Source organism: Protomyctophum parallelum (assembly GCF_964188405.1).
Source record: "Protomyctophum parallelum genome assembly, chromosome: 20".
In the NCBI taxonomy this organism is placed as follows: Eukaryota; Metazoa; Chordata; class Actinopteri; order Myctophiformes; family Myctophidae; genus Protomyctophum; species Protomyctophum parallelum.
Window position 1 is genome coordinate 6,980,071 of NC_139718.1, and position 18,920 is coordinate 6,998,990.

Sequence of the window (18,920 nt, forward strand, 5' to 3'; positions counted from 1 at the left end):
CTTGCAATACCAATTTTCTAAAATCAGGAGAGAGAACCCCACATATATATATATATATATATATATTTTTTATATACAGTATATTAATTAATTGGAATAATGCATATGGTAACATTCTGCCTCACCACTCTGTTTTTGCGTCATTGTGTGTTTTTGTACTGTAGGTTGATTATTTTGACACCATTCCACGTCATCTCTGTATATGCATCCATAGTAGTTTCATTGGGTGTTCTATCTGCTACTAGCTCTGGTCCATAGCCTTCTACTGCTTCAGTATAAGGCTATGGGACTTTAGCTCTGGTCCATAGCCTTCTACTGCTTCAGTATAAGGCTATGGGACTTTAGCTCTGGTCCATAGCCTTCTACTGCTTCAGTATAAGGCTATGGGACTTTAGCTCTGGTCCATAGCCTTCTACTGCTTCAGTATAAGGCTATGGGACTTTAGCTCTGGTCCATAGCCTTCTACTGCTTCAGTATAAGGCTATGGGACTTTAGCTCTGGTCCATAGCCTTCTACTGCTTCAGTATAAGGCTATGGGACTTTAGCTCTGGTCCATAGCCTTCTACTGCTTCAGTATAAGGCTATGGGACTTTGGGTTTGGTCCATAGCCTTCTACTGCTTCAGTATAAGGCTATGGGACTTTAGCTCTGGTCCATAGCCTTCTACTGCTTCAGTATAAGGCTATGGGACTTTAGCTCTGGTCCATAGCCTTCTACTGCTTCAGTATAAGGCTATGGGACTTTAGCTCTGGTCCATAGCCTTCTACTGCTTCAGTATAAGGCTATGGGACTTTAGCTCTGGTCCATAGCCTTCTACTGCTTCAGTATAAGGCTATGGGACTTTAGCTCTGGTCCATAGCCTTCTACTGCTTCAGTATAAGGCTATGGGACTTTAGCTCTGGTCCATAGCCTTCTACTGCTTCAGTATAAGGCTATGGGACTTTAGCTCTGGTCCATAGCCTTCTACTGCTTCAGTATAAGGCTATGGGACTTTAGCTCTGGTCCATAGCCTTCTACTGCTTCAGTATAAGGCTATGGGACTTTAGCTCTGGTCCATAGCCTTCTACTGCTTCAGTATAAGGCTATGGGACTTTAGCTCTGGTCCATAGCCTTCTACTGCTTCAGTATAAGGCTATGGGACTTTAGCTCTGGTCCATAGCCTTCTACTGCTTCAGTATAAGGCTATGGGACTTTAGCTCTGGTCCATAGCCTTCTACTGCTTCAGTATAAGGCTATGGGACTTTAGCTCTGGTCCATAGCCTTCTACTGCTTCAGTATAAGGCTATGGGACTTTAGCTCTGGTCCATAGCCTTCTACTGCTTCAGTATAAGGCTATGGGACTTTAGCTCTGGTCCATAGCCTTCTACTGCTTCAGTATAAGGCTATGGGACTTTAGCTCTGGTCCATAGCCTTCTACTGCTTCAGTATAGCTATGGGACTTTAGCTCTGGTCCATAGCCTTCTACTGCTTCAGTATAAGGCTATGGGACTTTAGCTCTGGTCCATAGCCTTCTACTGCTTCAGTATAGCTATGGGACTTTAGCTCTGGTCCATAGCCTTCTACTGCTTCAGTATAAGGCTATGGGACTTTAGCTCTGGTCCATAGCCTTCTACTGCTTCAGTATAAGGCTATGGGACTGTAGCTCTGGTCCATAGCCTTCTACTGCTTCAGTATAAGGCTATGGGACTTTAGCTCTGGTCCATAGCCTTCTACTGCTTCAGTATAAGGCTATGGGACTTTAGCTCTGGTCCATAGCCTTCTACTGCTTCAGTATAAGGCTATGGCACTTTAGCTCTGGTCCATAGCCTTCTACTGCTTCAGTATAAGGCTATGGGACTTTAGCTCTGGTCCATAGCCTTCTACTGCTTCAGTATAAGGCTATGGGACTTTAGCTCTGGTCCATAGCCTTCTACTGCTTCAGTATAAGGCTATGGGACTTTAGCTCTGGTCCATAGCCTTCTACTGCTTCAGTATAAGGCTATGGGACTTTAGCTCTGGTCCATAGCCTTCTACTGCTTCAGTATAAGGCTATGGGACTTTAGCTCTGGTCCATAGCCTTCTACTGCTTCAGTATAAGGCTATGGGACTTTAGCTCTGGTCCATAGCCTTCTACTGCTTCAGTATAAGGCTATGGGACTTTAGCTCTGGTCCATAGCCTTCTACTGCTTCAGTATAAGGCTATGGGACTTTAGCTCTGGTCCATAGCCTTCTACTGCTTCAGTATAAGGCTATGGGACTTTAGCTCTGGCCCATAGCCTTCTACTGCTTCAGTATAAGGCTATGGGACTTTAGCTCTGGTCCATAGCCTTCTACTGCTTCAGTATAAGGCTATGGGACTTTAGCTCTGGTCCATAGCCTTCTACTGCTTCAGTATAAGGCTATGGGACTTTAGCTCTGGTCCATAGCCTTCTACTGCTTCAGTATAAGGCTATGGGACTTTAGCTCTGGTCCATAGCCTTCTACTGCTTCAGTATAAGGCTATGGGACTTTAGCTCTGGTCCATAGCCTTCTACTGCTTCAGTATAAGGCTATGGGACTTTAGCTCTGGTCCATAGCCTTCTACTGCTTCAGTATAAGGCTATGGGACTTTAGCTCTGGTCCATAGCCTTCTACTGCTTCAGTATAAGGCTATGGGACTTTAGCTCTGGTCCATAGCCTTCTACTGCTTCAGTATAAGGCTATGGGACTTTAGCTCTGGCCCATAGCCTTCTACTGCTTCAGTATAAGGCTATGGGACTTTAGCTCTGGCCCATAGCCTTCTACTGCTTCAGTATAAGGCTATGGGACTTTAGCTCTGGCCCATAGCCTTCTACTGCTTCAGTATAAGGCTATGGGACTTTAGCTCTGGTCCATAGCCTTCTACTGCTTCAGTATAAGGCTATGGGACTTTAGCTCTGGTCCATAGCCTTCTACTGCTTCAGTATAAGGCTATGGGACTTTAGCTCTGGTCCATAGCCTTCTACTGCTTCAGTATAAGGCTATGGGACTTTCGGTTTTGAATCTCAAATCGAAATCAGACCAGCCTCTCCTCTTTAGCGTAAATAACATTTTTGTAGAATCTGATCACGGGGCAAAAAAAAAAAAAAAAGGTGTATCGACCCAAACCCATCTGTGTGTCGGGCTGTACCGTTAAAGGTGTATCGACCCAAACCCATCCATGTGTCGGGCTGTACCGTTTTCAACATCTGCATGGTGCCGTGATGGCGTTCGTGGTCGCATGTAGTGCTGCACGATTCTTGTTAAGACGTGAATCTCGATTTTCCTCCACGAGAATTGAGATCACAATTCTCACTCGATTATACTCATTATTTTCTCATGAAAAAGCCTGTAGTTGCTGAACATTAATTACTACATTCAAACTGTGGCACCGTCCTGGAGCCAACTACTGTGGCTCGCCACTTTAAACGGACAACATCAAAGCTTGGCTTAAACCTCTCTTGTTCTCTCTTTTGTAACATAAAACATAACTAAGATGAATTGAAGCATTATGTTATACTTTAGCTATTGAAAAATAGCAGATCTACAAGATTGTAGGTCTGCTATTTTAGAAAAATCGCGAAAAATATGCCTCAAATATTTGAATATACATTATCACAGAGTGAACATTTTAACTCAAATCCTATCTGCAGGTCCCTGGAACAACATATTTTCAGATGGGGGGGGGGAGGTATATTACAACAAATTTTTGGGGTCCTTGACATGAAATATTGAGAACCACTGACACAGAAACATAAGGTTTTTCAGAAAACCGTCAGGATTTTGAAACACATTTTTTTAAACGTCGACGTCGGGTCTTAATGGGTTAATTGTGCAGCACTAGTCGCGTGTCACCGTCGTCCACGTCTGTCCCGTTTTTTATTTTATTTTATCTCCGACAGAACGGTGGTGAAGTGCAACATCGCCAAGTCCCAGGCGCTCTACAGCGCCCAGCGCGGCCTGAAGACCAACAACGCGGCCGTCTTCAAGGTGGGCGCCATCATGATCAACATCCCGCAGCACCCCGCCACACTGCACAGCATGATGGTCCGCAGCTCCCACCAGCTCTCCAAGCAGATCGCAGACCTCATCCGACAACCCTCCAACGTGTGAGTATAGCCGTGCCGAGCCATGGAAGATATGGCGATTTCTTTATTAACCCATTCTGACCTGAAATCAGATTCTAAAAATGTCTTCTACATCCTGACAGTTTTCATTCTGACCTGAGATCAGATTCTAAAAAATGTCAGTCGCTCTTAGATTTTTCAAAAAATAGCAGACCTACAAGCTCGAGCAGACCTACGAGCTTGTAGGTCTGCTATTTTTAAATAGCTAAAGCATAACGTAATGCTAACACCAAAACGGGTTCCCGCTTAACATGGTTTGACTCCATAAAACGCGTAACCCGCATTTTAATCAAATATTCTACGCTGCCGAGATTGTTTTATTACTCTGTTGGCTTAGATAGCATTTGACACAGACTTATAGCATGTTATGTAGACAGCACTATAATTGTATTGTATATAGTCATAGCACGCCATAGTACATATGTATAGCATAGTAGTAAATATGTATAGTTTATATGTATAGTGTATGTATAGTTTCATTATATAGATATTCCACTGTTACTTTCTTAGCTTACGCATGTTTCATGATATTGATAAATGCTTTTATGTGATGTATTCCCATGCTTTTGTTCTTGCTTACATGTAAGTCGCTCTGGATTAAGAGCGTCTGCTAAATGCCTAAATTGTAAATTGTAAATTATTACCTTTTAGAGCATACGCTGAATTATTTGGGCTTTTGATCCGTGAAAATCCTGGCGAAAAAAGGTTGTTTTGAACGATCGCACCACCCGCCATCTTGGTGCGCCACAAGACCCTCCTCCATGAGGCGTTGTACCCCGTTCATTTGCATTGGCCTCAATTTCCCAGAAGCCCTAGCAGCCCACAGCATGTGTTGATTTCCGGTTTCGTCATAAAAACGAAACCATCTAGTCTCTATCTCTGAGGCAAAGACGGAGTTTCTTTTTAATTATTACAATACGGCGGATTAAACACATAAAACAAAAGGCGGGAATGTCGTATTACGCGAGGTGGAACCCTGGATTAAACAATTAGCGGCCGTCAAACTGTTAATATTTACTATAGTCCTACTTGACCTCAGGAAATTACATCTGGCCACAACAGATCACAGGATCTACTGAATGTGAAGGTAGAGGTACTAGGGGGGGATGCCATACTGTGTGTCGTAGGCTCAATATGTCAGTATCTTTTGTGGCCAGAAGTAATTTATTGGGGTCTAGTAGGACTATAGTAAATAATACAAAAATAAATCAACATATTTATTTTTTTATAAAATGTTTGAATCTCCAAAACGAAAGAAAGCAGCAAATGAAAAACGATTAACACTCATCTTTTACTTTCTCTATAATAACAAACCTAAAACATGAACCTTGGTTGGAAAAAAACTAAAGTTGTCCTTTAAATGAAATGAAAAGGGTTGGAAAACCACTGTCTTATAGTCAACCTAGCCTGGGCAACATTTAATTTCGGTATATGATGCTGTCGGGAGCGGATGATATCGTTACGCCATGTTGTAGTATTGTTTTGTAGTCGACGGGCAGGAACAACAGGCGTCAACTTTATTAACCCATTCTGACCGGGCACCCATTTTGGTGTTAGCATCATGTTATGCTTTAGCTATTGAAAAATAGCAGATCTACAAGCTCATATCGCGCCACCGAGTGGCGCGATACGAGCTTGTAGGTCTGCTATTTTTGAAAAATCTAAAAAAAACGACTGACATTTTTAGAATCTGATCTCAGGTCAGAATGGGTTGATCAGACCAGTGTGTGTCCAGTGGAAACCTCGTGTGAATCTGATCTCAGGTCAGAATGGGTTGAGGGAAAAGGAAGATTCCTTCCTTAGGGTTAGGGTTCCCAAAAGGAAGTTGCCAGATCAGGATCATACAGACTTTTGAAACAGAGACCAGACTTTCCTCCGAGGCGGTGAAAAGCCTGGTGAGGCCAGGTTATAGTCAACCTTAAAAGTAACGCTGCTGCCCCGCCTCTCTCTCTCTCGTCTCTTTTCCTCCCTCTCAGTCCCACCACCCCCGCCACCGCCGCCGCCCCCCCTTCCTCCTCCTCCACCAATAGGGAGGACGCGGCCACGCCGCTGCCCTCGTCGGAACGGGCGCCCAGCGTCAACCAGACGCCGGTGGAGGCCAACGAGTTCCCGCAGCTCCCCGAGGGCCTGGAGAAGAAGCCCATCGTGCTCAAGTTCAGCGCCATGATGGACGGCATCACCATCGGGGCGGCGCTGCTGCCCTCGCTCAAGGCCGAGTACAAGATGGGACGCATGAAGAGCCACGGCATGACGGGTGTGTGTGTGTGTGTGTGTGTGTGTGTGTGTGTGTGTGTGTGTGTGTGTGTGTGCGCGTGATAGGGCATTAAGCGACTAGTCTACTAGTAAATCCACTAGTCGACCTTGCTAAACAAATAGTCGACTAGTAACCTAGGCAACTAGTCAACTAGTAAAAATGACTAGAAGTGAATGCCCTAGTGCGTGTGTACAGGGACGTGCACACATGGGGGCTTCAGCCTTCAGCCCCCCTGCCCTTTACCAGTAATATAGTCATTAGATCGTTATTAGACTTAACAGGACGTTGTGAATGAAGTTTCAAGTTTCCAGTTCATGTAAGAAAAAAGTGAAATGCAAAATGAATGAATCTTGGGTATCACTGGTCATGAAAAGTTTCTCTCGGCTGGTCTGCTAGTATAGCTCGTATCTCGTCTGCACATGGATCAACAAAACTAAAGAAAAAGCCGGCACAGTCACCGGACATCCGGCGCTAGTTAAGGTATTATGGGAAATGCAGTTCCAGCAAACGCCCAGTAAATTAATACAAACAGAAGCAGCTATTCTAAATGAATTCAATTATTTTTTAACTCCAACAAGTCTTTTTAAACTGTAAATAATAATACTATGAAATAAACAGCTTTTAAACATTATGAAATGAAATGTCACAATATGAATAACTATGTAACCCAAATAGTTACAACAACCAGTCAACTGCCCTCTCCAGACCATGAATGCAGTATTTACTGTACTACGGTGAAATAAATGCAAATGCCAGTCCTTTCCATGCCATGCCGGAAGGCAGCATTTTCCGTTGTTTAGAAATCCATCTCGTTACACACCACATCTCCACTAGCTAAAGAGTGCTGGGTTGCGCCCCGAAAATAGCTGATCTACAAGCTGTCAAAAAAAACAAAAACATATTTATTTTCCTTATCAACTAGTCAACTAGCACCAACAAGGTAGACTAGTGGATTTACTAGTCGACTAGTTGAATAGTCGACTAGTTGCTTTACTTGCTTAACCCATTCTGACCGGGCACCCATTTTGGTGTCGGCATCATGTTATGCTTTAGCTTTTTAAAAATAGCAGATCTACAAGCTCATATCGCGCCCCCGAGTGGCGCGATACGAGCTTGTAGGTCTGCTATTTTTTTTTAAATCGAAGAACGACTGACATTTTTAGAATCTGATCTCAGGTCAGAATGGGTTAATCAGACCAGTGTGTGTCCGGCGGAAACCTCGTATGAATCTGATCTCAGGTCAGAATGTGTTAAAGCCCTATAGTGAGCATATCTTTCTGCGTCCTCCGTCCCCTCCAGGCGCCCAGACCAGCTTCACCTTCGAGCTTCCCAACCACAAGCTGTGCTTCCAGTCCAAGGTGTCCCCGGTGGACATGTCCACGCTGCCGCCGTCGGCCAGCCTCAACCTGCCGCCGGTCACCATGTCCGGAGAGTACATCATGGAGGAGCACGACGGACACTCGGAGCAGGTCTGGGCCAACGACGACTTCCCCGCCGCCAAGCAGGGCAACTACCTGCAGGGCAACTACCTGCGCTGTGTGGCTGAGGTAAGGGCAACTACCTGCAGGGCAACTACCTGCGCTGTGTGGCTGAGGTAAGGGCAACTACCGGCAGGGCAACTACCTGCGCTGTGTGGCTGAGGTAAGGGCAACTACCTGCTCTGTGTGGCTGAGGTAAGGGCAACTACCGGCAGGGCAACTACCTGCGCTGTGTGGCTGAGGTAAGGGCAACTACCTGCGCTGTGTGGCTGAGGTAAGGGCAACTACCTGCGCTGTGTGGCTGAGGTAAGGGCAACTACCTGCGCTGTGTGGCTGAGGTAAGGGCAACTACCGGCAGGGCAACTACCTGCGCTGTGTGGCTGAGGTAAGGGCAACTACCTGCTCTGTGTGGCTGAGGTAAGGGCAACTATCGGCAGGGCAACTACCTGCTCTGTGTGGCTGAGGTAAGGGCAACTACCGGCAGGGCAACTACCTGCGCTGTGTGGCTGAGGTAAGGGCAACTACCTGCTCTGTGTGGCTGAGGTAAGGGCAACTAGCTGCTCTGTGTGGCTGAGGTAAGGGCAACTACCGGCAGGGCAACTACCTGCGCTGTGTGGCTGAGGTAAGGGCAACTACCGGCAGGGCAACTACCTGCGCTGTGTGGCTGAGGTAAGGGCAACTACCTGCTCTGTGTGGCTGAGGTAAGGGCAACTACCGGCAGGGCAACTACCTGCGCTGTGTGGCTGAGGTAAGGGCAACTACCTGCGCTGTGTGGCTGAGGTAAGGGCAACTACCTGCGCTGTGTGGCTGAGGTAAGGGCAACTACCTGCTCTGTGTGGCTGAGGTAAGAACGGGAAGCCATCCCTGTTTTTGAGTGGTGCAACCACTCTAAGGAACAGCAATGTCCGTGTGTTCACCTATGTGTGGGTTAGGGTTAAGCCACATAACCACTGACCTCTGTCCGACTCTGCCCCGTACAGATTGGTTCCTTCGAACACAACCTGACCACAGACCTGACCACAGACCTGACCACAGACCTGATCACAGACCTGATCACTGACCTGATCACTGACCTGACCACAGACCTGACCACAGACCTGCCCACAGACCTGACCACAGACCTGAAGAAATCAGAGCCAGGAGGGAAGCACGCACATCTTCTTGTATTCTACAGGTGCTGGACCAAGTATACGTACATGGGAAGGAAGGAGGGAGGTCCGCACACTGTTATGAGCTCCAATTCTTTATTTCAGGTTACAACGTTTCGACCTCTTGGGTCTTCTTCAGGTAATGATCTGACTATGGGTGGTAGGCTGTATATACACAGTGTGATGAGTACATAATTAGTCCCAAGTGGTCCTGACCACAGACCTGCCCACAGACCTGACCACAGACCTGACCACAGACCTGACCACAGACCTGACCACAGACCTGACCACAGACCTGACCACAGACCTGACCACAGACCTGACCACAGACCTGACCACTGACCTGACCACAGACCTGACCACAGACCTGACCACAGACCTGACCACAGACCTGATCACAGACCTGATCACTGACCTGCCCACAGACCTGACCACAGACCTGCCCACAGACCTGCCCACAGACCTGCCCACAGACCTGCCCACAGACCTGACCACAGACCTGACCACAGACCTGACCACAGACCTGACCACAGACCTGATCACTGACCTGACCACAGACCTGACCACTGACCTGACCACAGACCTGACCACAGACCTGACCACAGACCTGACCACTGACCTGACCACAGACCTGACCACTGACCTGACCACAGACCTGACCACTGACCTGACCACAGACCTGACCACAGACCTGACCACAGACCTGACCCCTGACCTCTGTCTGTCTCTAACCCCGTACAGATCGGCTCCTTCGAACACAACCTGACCACAGACCTGACCCCTGACCTCTGTCTGTCTCTAACCCCGTACAGATCGGCTCCTTCGAACACAACCTGACCACAGACCTGACCCCTGACCTCTGTCTGTCTCTAACCCCGTACAGATCGGCTCCTTCGAACACAACCTGACCACAGACCTGACCCCTGACCTCTGTCTGTCTCTAACCCCGTACAGATCGGCTCCTTCGAACACAACCTGACCACAGACCTGACCCCTGACCTCTGTCTGTCTCTAACCCCGTACAGATCGGCTCCTTCGAACACAACCTGACCACAGACCTGACCCCTGACCTCTGTCTGTCTCTAACCCCGTACAGATCGGCTCCTTCGAACACAACCTGACCACAGACCTGACCCCTGACCTCTGTCTGTCTCTAACCCCGTACAGATTGGCTCCTTCGAACACAACCTGACCACAGACCTGCTCAACCACCTGGTGTTCTTGCAGAAGGTCTTCATGAAGGAGGTGAACGAAGTCATCCAGAAGGTGTCAGGTACGCCATGACTTGTGTTGGGGTTTCGCCATAACAGAATGCCGCAGTTTAAACTCTTAATAAACATTTCTCTGACATTTCTCTGACTAATGAAGTATTCAGCCAATAAATCCAAGTGAGTGTTCCGGGTAGAGGGTAGAGGGAAGAGCACCGTCTGTTTCTCGCTTAAAGGTATATTCAGTGATTTCATTCAAAAAACCTTAGGTTTCGTTTTTGGCTGTGGGACCCAGCCTTTCGTCCAATCAGGATAGAGAGTCAAAAACGAAACCTAAGGTTATTTGAGCCCCAGGGGTTAACTGGGGACAGGGAGGAACTCCTTATATGGCCAGCACACTCTATAGTAGGGAGGATTATCACAACAAAACAAAAAAATAAGTGATATTTGAATTAAGTGAAATCACTGAATATACCTTTAAAATGTTTTCAAAATCATTCTTGAAAGCATGTCGTTTAGTTAAATGACATTGGCCCGGTTTCCCAAAGGACACAAGAGGTGTAAGAGGTATGGTGTAGCACATGCTCAGATGCCCTCTAGGCCGCACACAGAAGTATGTGAACATAGACATTCCGTGCATAGATGTGCCACGCAATGGTAGGCCTCAGGTATACCATTCTGACATTTTATTTTATATTATTTGGACTGCTGGACAGCTGTCTCTCTTTACTGGGGGTTGTCGGTCAATTACATAATGGTTTTTGGGGTCCTTGACTTGAAAAACGTTGAGAAGCACTGACATAGAATATGCCGGTTAACAACCGCTGACCATAGTCAATTAATAACTCGTGTTCAGATAATCCCCTAATTGTTTATTGTTCACCTATAGAGAGCACCCGATGTAGACTAATTTGTACAGTATTATGTGTGAACCTGCAGGTCAATGCATTTTCATGGTTTCGTAAAATGGTTAATCCTATAGGGATGTCCCGATCACGTTTTGCTCCCAATTCGATTCCGATCATTTGATTTTGAGCATCTGCCGATACCGATTTGTCACACACTACAGCTACACAGTAGCCATATATTAACCCATTTAGGCCTGATGTCGAAATAAAAAAAAATGTCTTCAAAATCCTGACCGTTTTCTGAAAAACCTTATGTTTCTGTTTCAGTGGTGCTCAATATTTCATGTCAAGCACCCCAAACATTATAATGTAATATGCATCCACCCCCCATCTGAAAATATGTTATTCCAGGGACCCCCCAGAAGCAAAGAATTTAGTTAAAATGGTCACTCTGTAATAATATATATTCTAAGATTTGAGGCACATTTTCACGATTTTTTCAAAAATAGCAGACCTACAAGTTCATAGTCGGTGCCGCGCTATGAGCTTGTAGATCTGCTATTTTTCAATAGCTAAAGTATAACAATGCTTTAAAAACATCAAAAAGGGGTTCCTGCCCAAAACTTAATTTGTCTAATGTGTGTAGCTTTCGTGCATAACAGTTCTATACACGTTTGGAGTCTTCCAGCGTGAATACTGAGATATTTGCTTCAAATGTGCCTGACGTGGGTTGTGTAGGAATTGTTTGTCGATGGTCACAATGTTGTGACCAATGTTTCCTTCTATTATATTTGTACAGGAGGGGAGCAGCCCATCCCTCTGTGGAACGAACACGACATCTCGACAGATGCAGACAAACCCAAAATCCTGCTCTATTCACTCAGTCTCATGTTCAAGGTGAGATCATTCTCTGCTCACGTTCCTCCAGCACAGTCACTGGTGATGTTTTCACAATGCCGCTGACTCGCCTCCCACTTAGACACACACAGTCACTGGTGATGTTTTCACAATGCTGCTGACTCGCCTCCCACTTAGACACACACAGTCACTGGTGATGTTTTCACAATGCTGCTGACTCGCCTCCCACTTAGACACACACAGTCACTGGTGATGTTTTCACAATGCCGCTGACTCGCCTCCCACTTAGACACACACAGTCACTGGTGATGTTTTCACAATGCTGCTGACTCGCCTCCCACTTAGACACACACAGTCACTGGTGATGTTTTCACAATGCTGCTGACTCGCCTCCCACTTAGACACACACAGTCACTGGTGATGTTTTCACAATGCCGCTGACTCGCCTCCCACTTAGACACACACAGTCACTGGTGATGTTTTCACAATGCTGCTGACTCGCCTCCCACTTAGACACACACAGTCACTGGTGATGTTTTCACAATGCTGCTGACTCGCCTCCCACTTAGACACACACAGTCACTGGTGATGTTTTCACAATGCTGCTGACTCGCCTCCCACTTAGACACACACAGTCACTGGTGATGTTTTCACAATGCCGCTGACTCGCCTCCCACTTAGACACACACAGTCACTGGTGATGTTTTCACAATGCCGCTGACTCGCCTCCCACTTAGACACACACAGTCACTGGTGATGTTTTCACAATGCTGCTGACTCGCCTCCCACTTAGACACACACAGTCACTGGTGATGTTTTCACAATGCCGCTGACTCGCCTCCCACTTAGACACACACAGTCACTGGTGATGTTTTCACAATGCCGCTGACTCGCCTCCCACTTAGACACACACAGTCACTGGTGATGTTTTCACAATGCCGCTGACTCGCCTCCCACTTAGACACACAGTCACTGGTGATGTTTTCACAATGCCGCTGACTCGCCTCTCACTTAGACACACACAGTCACTGGTGATGTTTTCACAATGCCGCTGACTCGCCTCTCACTTAGACACACACAGTCACTGGTGATGTTTTCACAATGCTGCTGACTCGCCTCCCACTTAGACACACACAGTCACTGGTGATGTTTTCACAATGCTGCTGACTCGCCTCCCACTTAGACACACACAGTCACTGGTGATGTTTTCACAATGCCGCTGACTCGCCTCCCACTTAGACACACACAGTCACTGGTGATGTTTTCACAATGCCGCTGACTCGCCTCTCACTTAGACACACAGTCACTGGTGATGTTTTCACAATGCCGCTGACTCGCCTCTCACTTAGACACACACAGTCACTGGTGATGTTTTCACAATGCCGCTGACTCGCCTCCCACTTAGACACACAGTCACTGGTGATGTTTTCACAATGCCGCTGACTCGCCTCTCACTTAGACACACACAGTCACTGGTGATGTTTTCACAATGCTGCTGACTCGCCTCCCACTTAGACACACACAGTCACTGGTGTTGTTTTCACAATGCTGCTGACTCGCCTCCCACTTAGACACACACAGTCACTGGTGATGTTTTCACAATGCCGCTGACTCGCCTCCCACTTAGACACACACAGTCACACTGGTGATGTTTTCACAATGCTGCTGACTCGCCTCCCACTTAGACACACACAGTCACTGGTGATGTTTTCACAATGCCGCTGACTCGCCTCTCACTTAGACACACACAGTCACTGGTGATGTTTTCACAATGCTGCTGACTCGCCTCCCACTTAGACACACACAGTCACTGGTGATGTTTTCACAATGCTGCTGACTCGCCTCCCACTTAGACACACACAGTCACTGGTGATGTTTTCACAATGCTGCTGACTCACCTCCCACTTAGACACACACAGTCACTGGTGATGTTTTCACAATGCTGCTGACTCGCCTCCCACTTAGACACACACAGTCACTGGTGATGTTTTCACAATGCCGCTGACTCGCCTCCCACTTAGACACACACAGTCACTGGTGATGTTTTCACAATGCCGCTGACTCGCCTCCCACTTAGACACACACAGTCACTGGTGATGTTTTCACAATGCCGCTGACTCGCCTCCCACTTAGACACACACAGTCACTGGTGATGTTTTCACAATGCTGCTGACTCGCCTCTCACTTAGACACACACAGTCACTGGTGATGTTTTCACAATGCCGCTGAATCGCCTCCCACTTAGACACACACAGTCACTGGTGATGTTTTCACAATGCCGCTGAATCGCCTCCCACTTAGACACACACAGTCACACTGGTGATGTTTTCACAATGCTGCTGACTCGCCTCTCACTTAGACACACACAGTCACTGGTGATGTTTTCACAATGCTGCTGACTCGCCTCCCACTTAGACACACAGTCACTGGTGATGTTTTCACAATGCCGCTGACTCGCCTCCCACTTAGACACACAGTCACTGGTGATGTTTTCACAATGCTGCTGACTCGCCTCCCACTTAGACACACAGTCACTGGTGATGTTTTCACAATGCTGCTGACTCGCCTCCCACTTAGACACACACAGTCACTGGTGATGTTTTCACAATGCTGCTGACTCGCCTCCCACTTAGACACACACAGTCACACTGGTGATGTTTTCACAATGCTGCTGACTCGCCTCCCACTTAGACACACACAGTCACACTGGTGATGTTTTCACAATGCTGCTGAATCGCCTCCCACTTAGACACACACAGTCACTGGTGATGTTTTCACAATGCCGCTGAATCGCCTCCCACTTAGACACACACAGTCACTGGTGATGTTTTCACAATGCTGCTGACTCGCCTCCCACTTAGACACACAGTCACTGGTGATGTTTTCACAATGCTGCTGACTCGCCTCCCACTTAGACACACACAGTCACTGGTGATGTTTTCACAATGCTGCTGAATCGCCTCCCACTTAGACACACAGTCACTGGTGATGTTTTCACAATGCCGCTGAATCGCCTCCCACTTAGACACACACAGTCACTGGTGATGTTTTCACAATGCTGCTGACTCGCCTCCCACTTAGACACACAGTCACTGGTGATGTTTTCACAATGCTGCTGACTCGCCTCCCACTTAGACACACACAGTCACTGGTGATGTTTTCACAATGCTGCTGACTCGCCTCCCACTTAGACACACACAGTCACACTGGTGATGTTTTCACAATGCTGCTGACTCGCCTCCCACTTAGACACACACAGTCACACTGGTGATGTTTTCACAATGCTGCTGAATCGCCTCCCACTTAGACACACACAGTCACTGGTGATGTTTTCACAATGCCGCTGAATCGCCTCTCACTTAGACACACACAGTCACTGGTGATGTTTTCACAATGCCGCTGACTCGCCTCCCACTTAGACACACACAGTCACTGGTGATGTTTTCACAATGCTGCTGACTCGCCTCCCACTTAGACACACACAGTCACTGGTGATGTTTTCACAATGCCGCTGACTCGCCTCCCACTTAGACACACACAGTCACTGGTGATGTTTTCACAATGCTGCTGACTCGCCTCCCACTTAGACACACAGTCACTGGTGATGTTTTCACAATGCCGCTGACTCGCCTCCCACTTAGACACACACAGTCACTGGTGATGTTTTCACAATGCTGCTGACTCGCCTCCCACTTAGACACACAGTCACTGGTGATGTTTTCACAATGCCGCTGACTCGCCTCCCACTTAGACACACACAGTCACTGGTGATGTTTTCACAATGCTGCTGACTCGCCTCCCACTTAGACACACACAGTCACTGGTGATGTTTTCACAATGCTGCTGACTCGCCTCCCACTTAGACACACACAGTCACTGGTGATGTTTTCACAATGCCGCTGAATCGCCTCCCACTTAGACACACACAGTCACTGGTGATGTTTTCACAATGCCGCTGAATCGCCTCCCACTTAGACACACACAGTCACTGGTGATGTTTTCACAATGCCGCTGACTCGCCTCCCACTTAGACACACACAGTCACTGGTGATGTTTTCACAATGCTGCTGACTCGCCTCCCACTTAGACACACACAGTCACACTGGTGATGTTTTCACAATGCTGCTGACTCGCCTCCCACTTAGACACACACAGTCACTGGTGATGTTTTCACAATGCTGCTGACTCGCCTCCCACTTAGACACACACAGTCAAATTCAGGACATACAGGGCACTTTTTACACACTCAGAGTTAACACTTTCGTGGCCTTAGATGAATCTATCCTTCCTATCTAGGCTGCCGGGATCGATCTATTACCTTTGGAGCATAAACGCCAAAGTATGGTTTGTTGTTGAAGAGAAAAAACATGCCGCCATTACGATGTGAGACGAACTCAGCCTCCACAGCATGTTGTAGTCTCCAAACAAACCCACCGTTCACTTACATTGAACTCATTTTCCCAGAAGCCCTAGCGGCCCAGAGCATGGCTTGATTTCCGGTTTCGTGATCACAACGCGACGGCCTCGTCACCAGGTCCGCGACAAATCTGCTCTTCATTTTTAATTATTAAAAAATGCAGAATTAAACACATTAAACAAATAGCGCGTTTAGCGTATTACGCAGCACCGACACATGGAACTAAATAGTGGCGAACGCTAAATGAACTGTCTAGGATTAACTCATGTACTGATTAATGCGTCATCCTTTAGTAGGGCTGCACAATGTTAGGAAATCATGCCATATGTGAACACATTGTTTAATATTGCAAGTAAACTAATGTTGAAGTACACATTATACAATATAGAACCCAGACAATGATAACATTTACTCTACATTTCCATGTCAACAACATGGTTTTACTGAAAACACCACCTCGTGGCTACAGCTGCTGTTGACAATGAATGTACACCAATTTAGCAATTTAGTCTCAATGACCCCCTTAATCCTTCTTTCTCATCCAAACACAAACATCCTCTATATTGATTTTGCGATATGCATACTGTGCATGTTGATAGCGACGATACATGTTCTATATAATTTATATTGTGCTATCTAGTGTTGCCAAGGAAGTGTTTTTTATATATATATTTTTTTATTGGTGTATAGATCGATGGAAATGTAAAGTTTGCGTCCCACTATATATAGCTGGCTATATAGAGTATATTTCTATGTCTCTAATTGTTATGATGAATTGAACATGGTGGGTCCTAATTGTAAACAAGTGTAATACTTCATGGTTTCGTCCACAGTTAACGGTTTTTTGTTTTGAGTTGTGCTTGAAATGTACTGTAATTGTCCAATCTTAATAAATTCATCAATCAATCAATCGATCGATCAAACCACCCACAGGGCATCCAGATGACGGCCACCACTCCGTCCATGCGGGCCGTGCGCTTTGAGACGGGCCTGATAGAGCTGGAGCTCTCCAACCGCATCCAGTGCAAGGCCCAGCCCGGCAGCAGCTCCTACCTCAAGCTGTTTGGGAAGTGCCAGGTGGACCTCAACCTGGCCCTGGGGCAGATAGTCAAACACCAGGTAACCTCAACCTGGCCCTGGGGCAGATAGTCAAACACCAGGTAACACCTCAACCTGGCCCTGGGGCAGATAGTCAAACACCAGGTAACACCTCAACCTGGCCCTGGGGCAGATAGTCAAACACCAGGTAACCTCAACCTGGCCCTGGGGCAGATAGTCAAACACCAGGTAACCTCAACCTGGCCCTGGGGCAGATAGTCAAACACCAGGTAACACCTCAACCTGGCCCTGGGGCAGATAGTCAAACACCAGGTAACACCTCAACCTGGCCCTGGGGCAGATAGTCAAACACCAGGTAACCTCAACCTGGCCCTGGGGCAGATAGTCAAACACCAGGTAACACCTCAACCTGGCCCTGGGGCAGATGGTCAAACACCAGGTAACCTCAACCTGGCCCTGGGGCAGATAGTCAAACACCAGGTAACACCTCAACCTGGCCCTGGGGCAGATAGTCAAACACCAGGTAACCTCAACCTGGCCCTGGGGCAGATAGTCAAACACCAGGTAACACCTCAACCTGGCCCTGGGGCAGATAGTCAAACACCAGGTAACACCTCAACCTGGCCCTGGGGCAGATAGTCAAACACCAGGTAACCTCAACCTGGCCCTGGGGCAGATAGTCAAACACCAGGTAACCTCAACCTGGCCCTGGGGCAGATAGTCAAACACCAGGTAACCTCAACCTGGCCCTGGGGCAGATAGTCAAACACCAGGTAACCTCAACCTGGCGCTGGGGCAGATAGTCAAACACCAGTTAACACCTCAACCTGACCCTGGGGCAGATAGTCAAACACCAGGTAACACCTCAACCTGGCGCTGGGGCAGATAGTCAAACACCAGGTAACCTCAACCTGGCCCTGGGGCAGATAGTCAAACACCAGGTAACACCTCAACCTGGCACTGGGGCAGATAGTCAAACACCAGGTAACACCTCAACCTGGCCCTGGGGCAGATAGTCAAACACCAGGTAACACCTCAACCTGGCCCTGGGGCAGATAGTCAAACACCAGGTAACACCTCAACCTGGCCCTGGGGCAGATAGTCAAACACCAGGTAACACCTCAACCTGGCCCTGGGGCAGATAGTCAAACACCAGGTAACACCTCAACCTGGCCCTGGGGCAGATAGTCAAACACCAGGTAACACCTCAACCTGGCCCTGGGGCAGATAGTCAAACACCAGGTAACACCTCAACCTGGCGCTGGGGCAGATAGTCAAACACCAGGTAACCTCAACCTGGCCCTGGGGCAGATAGTCAAACACCAGGTAACACATGTTCAGCAGTGTGGTTTTTAAACGGCACATTTAGATTGTAATGACAGTTTTTACACTTTTACACTGAAAATAGCCGAACTACAAGCTCACAACCACTTGTAAAATGACTCATACTGGATCTCTTGTCCACTAGTCCCTTCCTAAAAAAAATTGTCTAGTTTTTATGTGTTGACGAAATTGTCAGTATATTTAGTCTTAGTGTTAGTCATTGTA

At 47.3% G+C, this 18,920-nt stretch overlaps 1 protein-coding gene across 1 annotated transcript in view; it reads left to right on the top strand.

Moving 5' to 3' along the window:
* kiaa1109 (KIAA1109) overlaps positions 1 to 18,920 on the top strand; it is a 196,078-nt gene that overhangs the window by 103,503 nt on the left and 73,655 nt on the right. The window contains exons 57-62 of the mRNA XM_083792424.1: positions 3,878 to 4,084; positions 6,079 to 6,356; positions 7,656 to 7,903; positions 10,150 to 10,255; positions 11,838 to 11,935; positions 17,247 to 17,432. Of these exons, the coding sequence (XP_083648550.1) occupies positions 3,878 to 4,084; positions 6,079 to 6,356; positions 7,656 to 7,903; positions 10,150 to 10,255; positions 11,838 to 11,935; positions 17,247 to 17,432 (1,123 nt within the window). The remainder of the gene's footprint in view (positions 1 to 3,877; positions 4,085 to 6,078; positions 6,357 to 7,655; positions 7,904 to 10,149; positions 10,256 to 11,837; positions 11,936 to 17,246; positions 17,433 to 18,920) is intronic.